Source organism: Strix uralensis, chromosome 4 (genome assembly GCF_047716275.1).
Source record: "Strix uralensis isolate ZFMK-TIS-50842 chromosome 4, bStrUra1, whole genome shotgun sequence".
NCBI lineage: Eukaryota > Metazoa > Chordata > Aves > Strigiformes > Strigidae > Strix > Strix uralensis.
The window spans coordinates 95471412-95490058 of record NC_133975.1 but is presented as its reverse complement, the minus strand read 5'-3'; the positions used below and the strand labels follow the sequence as shown (position 1 = coordinate 95490058).

Here is an 18647-nt window from a genome sequence, read left to right as displayed (position 1 = left end):
CACCTAATCGTGCATGAGGTGGCAACACATTACAATCTGGGCTGGGGCTTGTACTCAGTAATCACTTTGCCTTTGCCCGGGGGTTTGAATCTGTGTAACTCAGCAGCTGGCTAATGAACGGCTAGGGCAGCTCCAGAAAGGAGCTCTGCCCCTCCTGTTAGGGCACAGTTGAGTTGCTGGCCCATTAGGACTGCTAAAAAATTAATAAACGATTAAATCTTTAATCTTCCCTGTAAGCCAGTTAGACTACATGCGATTGAAGCTTTAATAACTAAGAAGCTCCATCTCTAGTTCTTGCCCCAACTGCTTGGTTCAGGTCCCTGAGGCAGTAAAAGGTTGTTTTCAGTTACTCCAGGAGACCTAGCATCCACCTAAATTGCCGATGAGAGCATGGGACCTGCTGAGCAGGCTTCCAAATCGTGGAATGGGTGCAGAGAGAAGAGGAAGGGATGGGCAAGGGGCATGGCTGCTCCTGCAGCAGGCCACAACACTCCTCATATTGTGGTTTGCTGTTTCCTCAATCTGGAGTTCTTCAAGTTAAGGAGACAGCATGGAGCAGTCCCTCAGGGGCACCTGGCAAACAGTGGGCCTTATCACCAGGCTGGCATGAGTTCTGAGACTACAGTCTTCCTGGGCAAGTATCGGCTGGCCAGAGCTTGCAGCCTGGTCTTAAGGGATTCAAACTATTCACAAAGCAGGATCCTAGTAGGGAAGTCATGACTACAAAAATTATGCCAAATGGGCAAGTCTACTGCAGTGCTGTGGGACATATTCCGCATTCCTTGGAAACAAGACAGTATCAAGTAATTTATATGAAGCAACGCAGAGAACAAAAAGCTTGAACTAAAGAGCTGCTCCCTGGAACCTACTGCCTGCGTTTGCCCTCTGAAAGCCAGCATCAGCGTGGTATCCGCACCAACGCTGCGACTATCAGCACTGCTTTGTACGAAAGAGATGGACTCTTCCTGGAATCAAGTTAGCCCTCAAGCTGGGCAACACATGGACTGTGTCTCAAACAGAAAAGGCCTAGTGAGAGAAAGAAGTTGTGGCTGGGGGAAACAGGGAGATTTTATATCTGTTTGTAACATGAAGAATACAGTCCTGAACTTGGATTTTATTGTTTCAAAGCCTACAATCTGAAATTAGCAGTGATCTTGTGGAAAGGCTGCAGCTGAGCCAGGCTATGGCATGGGTGGAAAGGATGGACTTTTTTCTTCTATTCAAAGCATTACAGCGAATTTGCTGTTTTGGAGGAAGCTTGCCCGAAGGCAAACTGTGACTTTGCTAGGCAAAGAGACTTTGGAGTAAAGAGGAAGCAGAGGAAGGAGGACTGAAGTTATGGAAACGTGAAAAGCAGAGGCAAGAGAAATAAAACATATAGGTGGTTTGGGAAACAGAGGAGAATGACCAGGAAGAAACAAGGAATGAAGTGTGTGAGTTTGGGAAAGCTCAAGGCCTGGTAGGAACGGACTTTGTGGCTGGAGCACAAAGGTGCTATGTAACCAGCTCACAGATGATTCAGCCTAGGAAAAGACCACTGACCTAGCAGGGGCTGAGCATGGAAGGCAGGATGACAGCTCAATAAGGACAGGCTGTGATTTCCCAGAATAGGCTAATTTGATTGTGGCATTTCTGGAGGCGCATCACCTGGCCAGGATGATGCCCACTAGTCACTGAAAGGGTACTGACTCTGTCAGGGCAGACATTCATTCATCTTTCGATGCCAGCTTTATGAAATGCTTTCTCCACTGCTGGGGTGTGAAGCTGGCGGGAAGGGGCAGCTCAGGTCACTGTTGCTGAGTAACAACATCACTTCTCCAGCAAGACTACAGATGGCACATCCAAGCACACACCGCTGGATGCACTGGGCTTCCCTGAAAATGCCCTGGGGTGGACGGGGGATCTGGTGCGTTCCTCAGTGGAGAGGAGCGGTGGGCAGGGCAGGGACAGAGGAGGGAGTTGTTAGGGGTAAAGTCTCACCTTCTGCGCCCCTGAGAAGGCGTGGTAGTAACATGAGACATAGGTCATTATGGCCTTCTCATCCGGCCTTAGCGTGCCTATAATATCTGTGCAGAGAAGGAAAAGAGGTTGAAAGGATAAAGTAAGAAGCAGCACATAGAATAAAACAAAACAGTCATGGGTGGCGTGAGAGAGGGGGAAAAAACTTCCCATCATGCATTGCAGGACAGGCCAAACAGATTTCCATGCGGAGAGCTGGGAATTCGGATCAGAAGGTGGCTAGCAGCGTTGGCTTGTGGCTCAAAGCGGCACCCCTCCCTCCCACCCCCCCCAATCCAGGGGGATCTGGGCTCTGCACCTTTATGGCTGTGGTCTAGGGGCCTGGCCCAAGGATGCAATTAGGCTGTTTGGAGGTTTGAACACCCGTGCTCAAGGCCTTTCTGTACATCGAGGAGCTAGAGATCAGAGCCTTCCTACGCAGTGCACTTCCTACACACTATCTGCTCTGCTGCAACACGCACTGCCTGTTCCTACGGTACTGAAGTACAGGCGGCTGCCTGGTTTTGGCAAGAGATGTTTACAAGGTTTCATCCACAAAATGTTTCCTTAAGTGACTCCATTATCAACAGGAAAATGGCTAAGCCAGACACAGCAAGGACCCAACTGCCCGATTTCCAGCATGGTGGGTGAGCAAAGAGGAAAAAAAGGAACAAATGAACAAAACAGGCATCTCAGTCATGATAAGCAATGCTCTGTTTGCAAAATCACCACGGATGTACTTGTTAGACATGCTTTGTAAGCCCCAGGTGAACTGGGACTGAATTTGTGGCACAACTTGAGAAAGCAGAAGGTTCAGACCTTGAAGCAAAGGTGCGGGAACCTGCAGCATATATAAGGTAAAAGATAAAGCTTTGGGTATTCATTGAACCCTTCATAAAATCACTAAGTCAGCTCTGTTTCTCCATCTTTGAAAAAGGAAAAAAAAAAGTAAATAGGTATCAGCATTCTTTCCAGTGGGGGCAGGCTGCAGTGTCCTGCTGAGCAGAGCATCTATGTGGTAGTCTCCCTCTTTGTGAAACCAAGCATTCTAGCTCAGATTTCCCAGGAACTGGGGGTGCAGGTCCTTGGCCATCAGGACAGCAGTTCGGAAGGCAAATGGAGAAGGCAGAGCTCCCCACTCCCTCGGATTTGTGTGCGTGCCAAGGTGCTGGCATATGTTAAGTGCCACAGGAAGTACCACTGACTATAGGGAAATGGGACTCCTGGCTCCCTTGCCCCACATATTATGTCTGGGGCACCACTTTGAACCAATAGCCAACTCTACCAAGAACATAATAATAAAGATGCCCGTAGCTAGAGAGGAGAGAGAGAAAGAAAAAAAGGTTTGGACATTAGCAACGGCACCAGGTGTGCTCTGCGGAGGGAGCTTGGGATCCTGCGATACCTTCTGGGCTCCTGAGAAGGCGTGGTAGAAGCTAGAAACATAGGTCATGATGGCTTTCTCGTCAGGACGGGCAGTTCCAACAATGTCTGTCAAAAAAAACCTCACGTTAAGAGCATAATCAACTGACGGGAGGATAGCAAAGGAAAGGGAGCACCACAACTGTCCAGGAGGCCTGCTGGGATATATGCTTGTCATAGCAACTCCACAGGGCTTCCCAGCATTTCCCAGAAGATGTGTCTGTCTCAGCAGCCAGGATCACCCTCCTGGTTTCCCTCCCTCATGATAAAATTGCTTCCAGGGTCTGGCCAGGTTAATGCAGCCATTTGTCAGCATGCCTCATGTCACAGCACTTCCCTGTCCCGAGAACATTACTGCGAATGGTGGGTTGAATCAATCCAAACTGGCAGCAGGTTGACATGGCTTTTATAGATGTATTATAATGCAATTCCTCTGTGCAGTTCTTCAGGAAAGATCCTTTCTCCCTTCCTTTCCATGCCCCCATCCTCCCTTTCAACACAATGATGGCTTGAATTTCAAAAGGCCCTTTCATTAGTTTCAGGGGAAACTCAACACCTCCAGATCAGAATTAACGTGTGGAGGAATGCACATTAGCTCTACTCCATGAGGGAGGAGAGTGATCAGAAAAGAACAATGGGAGCTCCTGTGAGGGGCCCTCTTCATCACTGCTAGCTTTGCTGAGATGTGAAGCTAGATCCACTTATTTTGGAGGTGACTGTATTTCCTACATAATGGCAGGAAGCACTTGAATCTACTCCAGAAACCTCATGGTTTTTTGTGACCTCAGCATGATGAATGCAGGGAAAGCAAGACTCATCCCTGGGAATGGGAAATACTACCTAATATGAACATCCTAGTTATCCAAATACAGGTTCACTGGGTTCAGCTGCCCTATCCCCACTTTTCCTCCCTGTTCCTGTCAATCCCTTATTTAACAAGTCTTTAACTGCTTCCCCTGTCCAAACCAAGCCTGAAGTACAGCTTCTACCATTGAAACCAGCTGGCTTCAGGCAAACAGCCAACAACCACTGAACTATTTCAGGCTGTTATTTGTACTCCAGAGTTACAGTTTTCAAAGTCTATTGCCAAGCTGACAAGGCTCTGAAAAGTAATCCTGCTGTCCCAGTGGCCTCAGGGAAGCAGTCACAGTCAGTAACAAAAGCACCTCTGAACAACATGGATCGCTGCCTTGGTCTCCAGACCCATCCAGTGAGGGATCTTCATGCCCAACATTTCTGAATAGTCAAGAAGCAGTTTATAATACAAATATTATCCCCCCAAAAAGGAAGCTCACCAGCAACGTCAGAAAGAGACCAGAAAATAAATACTGGGGCAAAAGGATTGCAGTCCTACACCATACATTAACTCAGTGGACATGGCCAGCTGTTACTCATCTCTGCCTAGCGTGTCAACCCCAGGTTAAGTTCTCCACACCAGACTCAGAAGACTGAGGGGCACAGGAGGAAGAGGTAAGCAGAACATGGGATTCATTATTCCACTGTAACTTTTTCCCTATATGTTTAATATGTGGTGATGGCAGGAGCATTCAGAGGTTACTGAATTCTTGTACAATACAAGTCCACCTAGAAGAAGTGGGAAATTTCTTGAGAAAAATCAAGTTAAAAGCCACTGCGTTCTACTTTACCTTCTGCATCCAGCATCTTGGGAATATCCAGGTATTTCTCAGCCACATCAAAAGCTGTGTTTAGATTAGTGAGAGGATCATCCTGGGAAAGAAACAGAGCCAGAGCATCAGCATCAACTTGTAACAAGGTACACAGTATTTCTCTCAAAACAGAGCTATTGTGCTTGGCTTGATTCAGGTAACTGTGCTGTCCAGACAAAATTATGTGTGAATCCTCATGTAGCAGGATGAAATAATTAGCTTCCTTTTGAAAGCAGAGCCTGGAGACTCATGATATGATAATTAACTTATAATCCATGCACCTGCAACAAGAAGAAATAATACATTTTGTCTTCAGCCTAGTTTAAAGTAAAATTAGCTTCACATCATACTGATAGTAAATGGTCATATCTCACATTTACATCTCATGCTTATATTAGGTTTGCAACTTCCATTTTAAAGAACTGCAGAGCAGTGTATCTGTTACAACATCTAAGCAATACTAAAATAGTAACAACATCTGCAATGGGTGCTGTCCTTAGCTAGCGTACAGTTTGTTGAACACCAGTTGAGTGGGAGGAAGAGAAATGTTTTAACAAATCTCTACAAAATAAATATATATAAAAGTACACATTTTGTCTGAGTATTGCTTTTCCTTCTAGGCACTGCACAGGACTTGTCATTTCCTTAGTACATTTCTATTACTCTCAATATAAACCTTCTGCTGCAGCAGGATGCACTTCAGATACTGACATCAATACACAGTAATCAAATCCTAAACAAAGTTAAATGCGACTTATCACATCATGAGTCATATCACAGAGGTAACTAGATTTTAAAGAGCCACACAAGAGAATATGAAATGCAGATGACACTGGAAATGAAAGACCTCTGCAGATTGTTTCCAGCATTCAAATATAATGATCAGCAACAAGACATCTACCAGTACCTGTAGGAGACCCCCATACAAGCCTGATTCCTATATTCCTGTATATCCACGATACTTAGTTATTCTGAAGGATCAAGCCACTTCATGGATGACAAATGCCATTTGCACTGTCAGTTTCTACTGTTGAGACAGGTGGCTTCTGCTGGAGGAAAGGTTGTGCATAAACTGCTAGTGTTTAGTCATCTTGTTTGCTAAGTGTCTTTTGGGAGAGAGGAAGGATGGGCTAGTACTCTCCATATTGTCATTTGTGCCACTCGCACTGAGACCCACCTTAAAAATTTGGAAATAAGGAGTATAATTATTTCACCTTCTTTCTAGAGTGGCATCCATATTCTGTTTCTTTTCTATTTGAGATCATGTGCTTGCTTATTCCATTGACTTGGAAGACTAAGCTGTGCCTAAACTCTAATCAACAAGTAGTTTCCTTTGAACCCACCCAGCATGCAACATGAAGCTAGGCAGGCTTGGGCAGACAGGGTATGGGGCAGGCAGAAAAGCTCCTTTATGGCACTGGCTATTATGTATTCCTCAGATTACAGCCTTCATGAAACTAGGAAACTGAGCTATTCTGAAAAGCAGTTTCCTGCAGCATTTCCCTACAAATTAATGCATGTATTAGGTTGGCATCCCATATCAGTATCATATTCCTTTGGGCGAATGTCTCCAAGTAGACTGCAATGTTTCACCTACCAAAATAAATTGCACGCAGAGGCCATCAAAACAAACACGACCAGTGATCTGTATTTAGTCCACTTGGACAAGTTAATATTAAGCAAGGAAATGTTGCACAGGCATGCTGTGATGAAACCAGCAGCTGCCACACATGGTAACAGGCCCCCCTCTCAGTGTCAAAGAGTACTTTATCCCTATATAAAACACTTTCAATGGTGACTACATCAGATATATATGTCTATATCCACCTCTTTAGAGATTAGCAGCAGTGCAGGCAGGGGATTTTTACTCTCCTCCAGCCACAAGGAACCACCCCATGCCATGGAATTAGAGGCTGGTACCATTTCAGCTTCAGACTACTTGTCTCCTGTACCTGCTGTGGAGAAACCTCCATGAACCCAAAGTGTAAGCAAAAGTCTTACTTGAGGAGATGAGACTAGCTGGTAACATACCTTGTTCACTATGTGTAGGCAGGGCCTTCGCTCCATTTAGGAAGGAAGAGTAACAGCTTTTCTTTCACTCAAGTGCAGGAGCATCCAGAAATGCCAAGAGGCAGCTCCCTAGCCAGTTTTCCCCTAGCCCATGTGCCATTTTATACTTCTGTAGAATGTCACCACTATGTACCAAATTTCAGTCTCTGCTGACCATGACCACTGGGGCATTGCTAACGCAGACCCTTCTTTAACACAGACACATCTGAACGAGCTGACTGAAGATCTGTCAGCCTCTCCTGGAGGAAAGGGAGGAACAAACTCACTGCAGATAGCTTTCCTATCAGTTTGCAAGTAACAACACCAGGAGCAATGTTGCCAAAGGTTAAAAAGAAATTTTAAGCTGGAAGTTGGGAGAGGTTTCCTGATGGGAAAGCTTACTGGGCTTGGGCACTCCCAAAGGAAGGGCTGGAAGTCTTAACATGCAGGAAACTGGAGACTCACCTCGATGAAGCCAGCAGACTTCTATTTCTTAAGTAAGAAAGATGTGTGATCACATAGTCTCTTCGGAATGAAGTTAAAGCTAGTGCTACTGAAAACAAGCTACACAAGTCCAAGACTAGCTCCGAGATAAGCAGAGCGCTAAACCTGAGTAAGACCCTGTTCCCTGTGGGACAAGCTTCACCCAACAGACAGTGGAGCTGCTCATCACAAAGGTGCAAGAAATAGGGTTTCCCTGGGGGCTTGTCCAAGAATACAACAGGGTCTCAAGTCCTACGAAATTCCTCCAAATTCCACCATTTTCAGTTCCACCCCACCGTACACCAGCTAATCATTATTTCAAATTACGTGTTTCAGTTGATTCCCATGAAAAGGGATAAAGTAGTAAAGACTGTCCTGGCAGCTCCAAGCCTCACAGTGCAGCACCACAGCTGCAGGCACACTTTAGGGAGCCAAAGGCAGCAGAGCAAACAAAAGCCAAGTCACCTGCCCCTCATTCCTTCCCCAGCTGAAACACACACCCCAGAAGAGCACTGACCCAGATGAGGTTCTGCAGAGGTGCCTCGGTTCCCACTCTGCTTGCGTGAACGTAGAAATGGCAGACATGAAGAGAAGCAATAACTTGCCAGGCTCTAGCTGGGCCAACTGCGAGGAAAGCTAGTTTTACCATGGAGGAATTCTGTTGTTTTAACAGTGTCAGACAGCAAACCTGTCCTAAACAGATGCCCACCTGGCATGTTCTCTGCTTTTGCTGACTAAAGACTACTGCAGCTCCTTGTCTTTTACCACAACCCAAACTCACATGGGGAGTTGTCTTCTCTCCTCCTCCAGCTACTTCTAAGTCCTTGCAGCACACAAGGTTGCTATGGCAATTATTGCAGTGTGACATAAAAAAAATAAATCTATTAACTAGCAATCAGGGAAGAAGATGGAGGGGGAGGAAAAATCAAGAGAGAGCAAGCACTTACTATACCTGCCAGAGTTGAAGACACTAGAAAAAAAATCCAATTGGTACAACCTATGTTTTCAGGAATATCTGTAATAAATGCATCCAACAGGGCAGTACACAGACCACATTTCTATATGGATTGCAGTATATGAGGGGGTGTTTGAGCCATTGGTCAACCATGGTACATAATAAAAAGATCACAGATGTGGCTCACGGTTGAGCTACAGTTGGGGTAAAAGGAGAAAGTGAAACCCCATCTTCTGCATATCCCTCACATGCACACCATGAGCTGAATCTCGAGATCTTGTCTACAGTGAGCTGAACAATAGCAGACAGAGCAGCACTGAATAGAAACCATCTAAGCATCTAAGTAGCTGTGGTGTCAGAGAACCACTGACACCAAGCTAGGTGGACTTACACGTTTTATTTTGGGGCCTGGACTATACAAGCAACTTCGGCTAGGCAGAGCATGTAGGCAGAAAAGAATTATGCTTGCCCTACTAAGGTAGCTAGACTAGGAAAAATAGATAGGAACATAAAACTCAATACAAAACTGAACTGACAAAAGAAGTTGCTAACTTTTGGGAAGACAACATGCAGCTACACTGGCTACATTTTGCTAGCATACACTGCCAATTCAGGGTCTGTAGCACAGACACAGCCTCTGAAGCAGCAGGAAACACGGAAACTGCACAAGAATGCCCAAACAGGAGGTACAGTGCAGACCTCTTGGCAGCTTGGACTGATGTTCACCTCTCTATCTTACACATTTGATGTTTGTGTGTGTTCACAGAAACACACACAATATCACCAAAGGCACATACAACTAAGATGCCATTAATCACTTCCTATAGTTGGAAGAGACCTGGAGGTGGACCTTTAATCTACTATCCACTGTGATGGCTGCTTCTCAGCAGCCTCTCTCATGTCCTTCTCTGCAAGATAAGTCCCCTGCAGAGCCAGGGATGATTCAAAATGTTGGGGATGGTTGGTTTGTTTGCTTGGTTTTGAGGGAAGGGGGAGAGGGGAAGTAGGCTTCAAGGAGACAGGCAAGAATCCATTGAGTTGAGCCAAAGGGACAAGAAAGAAGTGACAAAGGAGGAAACAAGTGACAGAAATAGTCCAGGCAAATAGTGGGTTTAGGAAGGCGTCACGTTTATACATTCTACAAATGAGTTCCAAAGATCTAGCATAAAAAAGGCAACTTCCCTTCAGCACACATCAACTGCCAGAGCTAAAGGCTAGGCTCTGAGCTAAGTTCTAAGTTCCCAGCTATTTGCTCAAGATTTCAGCTGTGGCAGAGTTCTCAAACGTGCATTTCATCCCAATGCCTTTAGAGTAATCAAGGCAGAACAACAATAAAAATGATACAGAAAGAATCAGAAGACTGCAGGAGGGCAGAGGGAACCTGATGAAGGATGGGATCACAGGCAAGTGGAGAACAAAAGATGCTGGTTCCCTTTAACCTTACTCCAAGGAGGACAAATCCATTCCCATCTACATTTGATTTTGACTAGGTAGGACAATCGCCCTCTTCTTCACCTCAAAAAGCCTGCAGGGATTATGACCAAGTAACTAACTTCACCCTCTAGATTAGCTTGGGTTTGGCTTAGGGCTTTGTTGATAAGAGAGCGCTGTAGCATTTACCTGGTGCAGACAAAGATTGCTTAGTTGCCTTTATTTTCCCAAGATCAGGCACTGAAAACATAGCTCTAATAATTCCTTTTATTATTTTTTTTTTTAAATTGCTGCTGTTTATGTAAACAGGTACAGTCTCTCCCCACTGTTTATTCATCATGTGCTAGCTCCAGACACTAAAACTGATCAGATAATATAATTGACTGCTCTGCAAGACAGTAAAGATTTAAAAGGTTACTGAAAAGCAGATCAGGCGTTGTACAATTCATTGCCTCAAGGATGCAGCTAATTTGATTAACTCATTTACATATTGTCTATCTGCACAGTGATCCAAGAGCCCAGGTCTATTAGTGATGGCCTTCTATGTTTATTTCCCTAGCTAACACTGATCACGTACACGCTTTATAACTCCCAGCCTGTGAGATCAGATGGTCAAACTTTTTGTGCATATTAGCTGCAGTAACAACACATGAATTTTGCTCTTGGTGACATTTCACTCCACCTGCACAGAGATACAGTGAAACAGGATCTTGGCAGACTGCAGGAATGTCAGTAGGATGAGAACCCAGTTTGGTCTTCCATTGGCCTACTGGCTCAAGACACTGCTGGCAGCACAAACCACTGAGCGCTTGTTCTCATCATCCACTTAGCAATCTTGTCTCCAAGACACACAGGAAGCAAACTTTGGAGCAGTTAGATATCATGTTACCAGTGGCAACTTTTAAAGTACAATAAGAGTGTTACGACAAATGCTTTTCTGGCACCTGATACCTACACGCTAGGAGAAGCCCAGTACTGCAGATGGCTCAGTGCTAAGCCAGAAGCATGTGACAAATGTCCAGTGAGGGCACACAGACCCCTCAAGGAGCTTTTGCACTTGAACACTAGATAACCAGTTTCTATCCAATTCTCCACAGAAATGTTAAGTCCGATTTGACTCACTAGTCTGTGACATTAGCACAGAACTAGTCTCATATTTGGTGTTACTGAATATGCCAGCTTTTGCTCATCAGATGGGATTGGGGCATGTGTGTCTCATATAAAGCAGTCTGAAAGCTGGGAAAGTCAAGCAGGAAGCTCATTAAGTTCATGCTTCACTAAGAAGCCTGAATGTACTGATTCATCCCTCCTTCCTTCCCCCCAATCCTGCAACTGCCAGCTTGTGCTGAAGTTCTCCAATTATGTTTATCAAGCTAATTCTTCTCCCTCTTTATTTCCAAGGAGCCAAGCATCTGGTCTGACAAACAAATTGAGTTGTACCTTTCGTAGCTTCCCGTAGTCGATGAGTTCTGGACGGTGTCTATGAATTAAAGCGCAGAAACCAAGGCCATCCTTCCAACTACGAGAGAGACAGAAGAGAGCACAATGAACAGTGCTCAGCCAGGGAGAGACACAGTGACGGGCACAAGCATGAGGGAGGGCACTAAGACAGCTGGACGACTAATTCTGGTTTAGTTTCTAGCTAACAGTGCTTCTGTAAGTGCTGGGAAGGAGGCATGCCTTGTATCTGCTTGAGACTGCAATAAAGATTCCTTTCAACCCCTACAAAAATCCAGTGATTAGAACTTGCTCTTTGCATTGCCAGCTCCTTTTTGCCAGTCCTCTGTGCATGTCCTGTGGAGCGTGCAAGGACAGGTGTAGAGCTCAGGGTTGAAAAAAGGAGTAGATACAAGCCCATACAAGCCCTAAAGGAGGAAAAGTACATTTCTTAGGGAAAAGGCAGATGCCCACAGCTAGCTCCACTATAGTACTGACTAGCATGGATGGCACTTAAGCTCTCAAAAAAAGTGCTTAACATTTATATGGTTCATATAGCTCTCCAAGATATGCTGGAAAAAGCACTATTATGCAGAATCTTCACTGGAACATCTGTCAGTTTGGAAATGTTAAGAGCAGAGCAAGAAAATCTCTCATCCCTTCCTAACTCTGCCATATTACAAAGTTTCTGGTGCAGCCCTTATTTCATGGCTCCTAAAGTGTTCCAAAGTCTTCACAGAACAAAAGCTGTCTTGCTTAGCCTGTGGCACATATGCTGTTCTCAGAGGACTTAATACTCTGAAGAACTTTAAAAAGCAGGAATCGTAACCAGAATGAGAAACTGGGATGTAGGTACTTGGATCCTCTTATAACCTCTGCCTTTAATTTCCTAGGTGTCTCTCTGGACTATGCTGCTACTGTGTAACGTGCATCTGCATTGCCTTGGGAGGTCTATCAGGAACATTGCTGAATATTCCAAGAGACATATGAAAATAACACAGATTGTAAAGCTAAGTTCTTGCCTGTAACTCACCTGATATGGAAGTTCTGGATGTTTACATTTTTGTAGGGGGCTGTCTTCCTCTGACACCATAACAAAAGTCCTTCTTTAGCAGATGTCTCTAGAGAAGGAAAGAAAACACACCAATTAACTAATTTTCTAGAAAGCAGGAGTCTCTGGAGCATGTTATAAAAACACGACCAACTCCTCTTTAGTAGAGACCGCACTAAATTGTGTTTTATTTAATTTCACTTGTCAGAAAATTCCTTGTTTGGAAGACTCCACCGGGATAATTTTGTTACCATTATTTTCTTAATGAGGTTCTGTAATAAGGAGATAGCTTTTTGGCATTAGAGAGTTTTGTACGACTTGTAAGAGATAGGACCATTTTCAGTGCTATTCCCTGAATCAGCCTGCAAGAAACGCAATAGGTTCCAACACCAAAGTTGGCTTTCAGGCTTAACCATACTTTAGAGCTGCTCTTAAAATCTCTTACAAGAAAAGGATGTGAAAAACTCTTCTCAGTATACCTGAACCTGGCCAGAAATGTCAGTGAGATGACAGGGCACCCTGGGAAGGATCTTCCAGTGACTCACCTAAGAGCACATGCTGGGCCTTTTAAGTGGCAAAGCCATTTAGTTATGTCAGTTGTTTATTGTTGAACAGCAACTGGAAAGAACTAAGGTTTACCTTCAACTGAGATATCCTGAATGGCAAAACGAAGGATGATGGTCCAGATCATTCCAAGGGTCATTTTAACATTGCCATCCACGATTTCTATGGAAAAAAAAGGCAGAAAGAGAAGAAATAGAAGGCATCAAGTTGCAAGTGCAAATCCTAGTAAAGCAGGAGCACTGGGAAGCATTCCCTTTCACAGATGACAGAATGGAATTCCAGCTGAAAACTGTTCTTCCCCACCTTCCCAGATGCTCTGCTGGTATAGCACAGTCTTGCCCTGTAGTACCCAGTAACCAGACTGGTTGTCCTGCAGTGCAATCCTGAGCGTAAAACAGACATGGATGATCCAAAAGACCAGGAATAAGGACCGATTTACATCAGTGTAATTCCTCATAGGGGCCTAAAAACACCTTGTTCAGGTTTAATTCTGATCACTTAGAAGCCATATAAGCCAAACTGGGCAAAAGAAAAGCCTTCCTCTCTTACTCTGATGTCTACTCCAAATCATCTATATAACTGCCCCAGCGTAATTCTACCAGAAGAACCAGTGAGACTTCCCAGTGCAGATGAGCTCTGACAGCTGGTTTTGTCGTGTGAACAAGATACCACTAAGAAAACCAAGAAACGTCAACATTTTAATTTCAAACAAGCCTAAATAGGCCAGCCTGCCTGCATAGGACTTCTTTCAGTCATATAATTGCCAAAAGACACAACAGAGCATTCATCAAAGTACATGCATCCTGCTTGAAGAGGAAGCGAAGACTCATGCTGATCAGCCTGAGCAGACCATAACATAAACTAAGATGTTAAGCAGATTGTGCTTTATTGCTCATTGGGCTCCGCAATATATATCAACAAGGGTCAACAACTTAGAGGTTTTATAAAGCGACTGCTTGTGTGTGTGAGGTATGATCTGTTTAGTGTGGAGGATCAAGGTTCTGGGGGATGCTGGCCCAGAAAGGGGCTTCCACCATGTATAGATTAGTGCCAAACAGTGAGCAGCTGGGTCTCAAGTGCTGATCCTCAGCATCTACAAAAATTCCACACAGACTATATATACATGTTATAAAATTTACAGCCTTCACTTTTTTTGGATAGTGAAACTAGCCAAGCTGCCTTCTCCTACTCATTTTCTGGGAGGTTTCTGCATGGCAGAAGGATCTTTCACAAACAACTGACAAGTTACAAGAGTATTTTCAGTAAGAAAATGGTTAGAATTAACCTACTGTATGGAGGTAGAATAATTCAAGTTCTAACAAGGCTGCCAGAAACCATTTTTGTACTACTGTAGATATCTCTGTGCCAATGCTTCCATAAAGCTTCCTAGCAGGAACACATTATGATCTGCAACAAGTAGAAATTTGCAGTATAGGCAACTGCCACCTGTCTGGATCCTGTCACAAAAGTAACAATATTTGAAATTTTCCTTTTAAGGCATTAAAAAAAGTTTTTCCTCTTATGAAAAATTTTCAAAATGTGAACCTCAGTGCATTCAAGACCAACAGACAAGTAGCATGCACCACAAACACATTGCTTCAGAACCGGTGTCCATCTGGTCCAAATTCCTGAAAGCTTGTGATTTAGTGGTGCTTGTGACATGTGGTGCAACTTCCAGCATAAATTAGAAGGATAATCTCCACTGTGCTTGGACATACATCTGCATTAGGGATTTAGAGATTTGTAAGATAGAAAACAAGACACAGCACCTTGTTCCACTGCAGTAAACCTCTGTGTCCACTCCTTTCTGCACTTAAGGGTACACACAGGCATCTTGGTGGGGCATCAGTCTGCCCAGAATTAAACAGCCAACAACTTTTCAGTGCAGTACAAAAGAACTACAGTTATTGTTGCTGGCATGAAAAAACTACGTTTGCCTGTTTTCCTCACAAATTAATTTTTTTACAGGTATTTTGGGGGTTGTTTGCTAGGCTGATGTAAGAAATGTCATGTGACAGCAAGTATATTCAGTTCTGCACTTTTTGCATTCTTCACCCCTCCAATAAAGCACTGCAATCAACTTAAAGGAAAATCCTTACTATGGTTACAAATACCTGAGATACTACAGCTAAAACACAAAAGAAAGCATCTGTGTTTTCAGTTTATTTTGTTCATGCAATAAATCTTTGTGGAGATTTTCAAAAAGCAAAAAACCCCAATGCTAGTAAAACTCACAGCAGTTGGCAGAAGGACCCTAGGATATATTTAAGATCTGAACCTAAATTGAGCTCTTATTTTAATGGACTAGATTAAAATCTGAATGGCAATACTTTAATGTTGAAAATGCTTTATGAACACTAATAAATCAATCAGTGAGCTGAAATAGGTAATTAATATTACTGTTCCATGGATTTTAATTGGCAATAAAGATCAAGATACTTACATAAAACCAGATGGTGTTAAGTTGTTAATGTGGCATTAGAATTCAGCACTATGCTCTGGTCACGTTCTCAAATTCCAGTTTTATAAAGCTAGCTGATGGAGTTAAGGTGGAAGGCATCTCTTCTCCCCCAGCCCTCTTCATTGCATTAGTCATTTAAAAAAGGAAGATGCGTGCTCCTTGCTCCCATGTCTGATTCTTCCTTAGCAGTACACCAAAGCAAAGCTGCTTTGGAAGAAGCCCACGATATTTCCACCACTTCATCTCTACATATCATTTTACTTTTTCTTGACACAGAGAAAACCCACCACCTACCAAGCAGATACTGATGTCAGTGAGATTAGTGAGTGATCCATCCCAGGATGCAGATTTAACCAACCACACCATCCCCAGACCTTTTTTTTTTTTTTTCCTTTTAAATAGAGTTGACAAAACTTATTATTTGCTAGAAGCAGGCAAGCATTTTTCATTTCTGGAGCTAAAAAACTTCTCCTGGCAACGTGGTTACAAAGTCAGCCAGTCTGATCAGAAAGGCCATATGCTCTTTGGCCCCCACTCACTCAGTTTTCCACCCTTACATTCCCCAATGCCAACCTTCTTTTCCTTTAGGATCCTTTCAGCGCCCTTCAGCTACTGCCAGTCTCTTTCTAATATAGTGGAATATGGCCAAGAAACAAAAGTGAAAAACATGGTTGCAAAACAGGTTTGCATGAAGCCGCCTGCTTCCTGGTGATGAAGAGAAAGAAACTCCACAGGAATTGTTAAAAAACTGAACGTAACACTACAAAGCTAGAACAATCTAATGCTTAATTAAAGATACTGTGTTTGTTCCCTGCTGATATAAGTAAGGCTCAATAATGTGAGAGCAGTTCACTATTGAAAGGCTAATAATCAGACAGTATCTTGTGTCTGACTGTGCTTTCCCAGTGCTCTTCCTAGGCAGGACTTCTGCAAGTGTTGTCTGCACTTCCTCCACCACCAGCAGCTGTTGTCTGAACAGCAGCAGCAAGTATATGTTATTAATGTGATTTACATTCAGCTTGGGGGTGGATCAGTCGCTGGCTAAAGCTGGTGCGGCATCTGCATCCACTGGAAGGAAATCTTTTGCACCAGTGAATATGCTTCCACATAGCTCCCTTTATTGTACCAAATACCGTGAACAAAAAAATGCAAAAGCTACAGTACTCTCATCCATTTGTTTGACAGCCAATTAAGGGCCTGACAAATATTCAGTCCTTCAGAGCACAACTGGCTGGCTAGCTACATAGGTGTGGCTTTTAAAATGCTACCATATTTTTTAAATGCATGAACTCATTTTGAAAAATGCAAAAACGATCAAGCTTACTTTTCTACCCTGGCCTGGGTAGTTAGAAGCAGAACCAATGCTACAGAAAGTGTTATCCCCCCTAACTACTACTGAGAGCACAGCCTCTCGTTACCCCATGGAAAGAAGAAATTGCAGGGGATGAACAACTGGTAGGATAGCATTATGATCTGGGAATTTGAGACATACAGCAACAATGGTGACATAAAATAAAGGCTGATCTGCATCTGGTTTATCCTAAGAAATGCAAAGTAAAGCACGACAAGCATCCGCACCCCTGTCTTCAGAAAGCATGTCGCTAATGATGGTACAGTCAGATTTAGGACAGATGGCTGGCATTGTTGACTGGGGTGTACATCTCAGCTCCCTAATTGTGAGCAGGCAGGAAATAGGGACAAATATAATGCTACGTTTCACTCACTGAATGGACAGACCTTATTTTCCCCCTCTTTCCACGATCAAACGTATGCTTGCTCTGCCTGGTGCTTCAGTACATGTTTTGCTCAGATGAGACTTCTGCAGTTGTTGAAATCTCAAAGCTTTATTTCTCCTTTCACTTGTGCAGATGAGAATAGGGACCAGTTCATCCAATCTTTTTGCTGAACTGAGCCACATCTGTCTAAGAAAGCACCAACTTTCTATGCAGATTAGAGGTGCAAATAAAACAGTCTCAGGGTCACATACTTGACCTATTCAATCTGTTAAATCCTAGGAGCATTTGACACCAGTATGGAATCCATTACAGCAAAAGAAGGCTCCTGAGGTGTCAGATGACAGTGAGATTTAAAAGGAGATGAAAAAACATTTGGAAGCTGCACCAGGCTAGAGCCTTCCTTGATCCAGATTTACACAGATCTGCTGTATGCCACAACTGCTTTGATCCTATGGACTCTGGCTAACAAAGATGTTTAGAAGCATCTTGAATTGTTAACAGTCAAAGATGATTGTAAAAAGCAGCACTTAACCCTCATTGCTTATTTCACTCTCCATTTAATGTGGACATAGAATATGTCCTGCACTCATGCTGTGAGTAGGACATCCTCTTCAACTCTGGTTCTTGTTCACTGGGACATGGCTGCAGAGCTTGGCTTGTAAACAGCAAAGAGGGATCTTTATTTGATGAAATGTAAGATAAATGCCATGAAAACATTTTTGCTGGTTTTAACTCTGATTAAACACAAGGTTTCACAAGGCTTAAGACGACCTGAGAGTCTCCTTGGGATTTTTTCTGGAGTTTATTTTTTAACCACAAAAAAATAAAGCAAGCCAGGACATTGATGGCCAACGACATTTGTCTAATGTATACAGAGAACTACAGCTGGGCTGCAGACCCTTCACACAGCAGACCCTGCTGCCCAGCAGATACCCAGAGATGGAGCAAGCCACATTGAGGTGAGGAGTGCACCGCCCTAGCCTTGTACCACCACACTGCCACTGGATGGTGGTTTTCTCCTCTGGGAAAAAAGCCACCTGGAAAGTTTCCTAGATCAGTCCAACCTGACTGAGGCATTTACAGCTCATTTTCTTGGTGCAGTGTTATGACTGCCTCATTGCCTTTTATCTTCTACTTCACTGCTGCATGATGTCTTCTTAAAGTCTGAAAGTAAGCCCTTAAAATTCATGCTCCAGGAAGGTTTATAATAGCTTCCATGGACAGAGTAACTGCTGTTCAAAGTAAAAGTCCAATTTTATAGCTGATGTGTAATTCATTGTACACCAAGCACCTGGATGGACCAGGCAGAAGGCCCTTCAGCAGGGGATGTTTCCTGGTGACAATCAGAGTGGTCTGGGCTCGGACTGGGTGCATGGGTAGCCACTGGGGTGGG

At 43.7% G+C, this 18647-nt stretch overlaps 1 protein-coding gene across 8 annotated transcripts in view; it reads right to left on the bottom strand.

Annotated features, from left to right (window-relative positions):
- Nucleotides 1–18647, bottom strand: part of ACTN1 (actinin alpha 1) — a 92774-nt gene that overhangs the window by 21442 nt on the left and 52685 nt on the right. For 5 of the 8 annotated variants that reach the window (XM_074868060.1, XM_074868053.1, XM_074868055.1 and 2 more), the window contains 5 exons: nucleotides 13133–13219; nucleotides 12476–12563; nucleotides 11446–11524; nucleotides 5067–5148; nucleotides 3404–3489 (listed from right to left, as the gene is read on the bottom strand). In XM_074868060.1, the coding sequence (XP_074724161.1) occupies nucleotides 3404–3489; nucleotides 5067–5148; nucleotides 11446–11524; nucleotides 12476–12563; nucleotides 13133–13219 (422 nt within the window). Of the gene's footprint in view, nucleotides 1–1980; nucleotides 2067–3403; nucleotides 3490–5066; nucleotides 5149–11445; nucleotides 11525–12475; nucleotides 12564–13132; nucleotides 13220–18647 lie in introns of all 8 variants that reach the window. The other 3 variants (XM_074868061.1, XM_074868054.1, XM_074868056.1) reach the window with 1 other exon arrangement.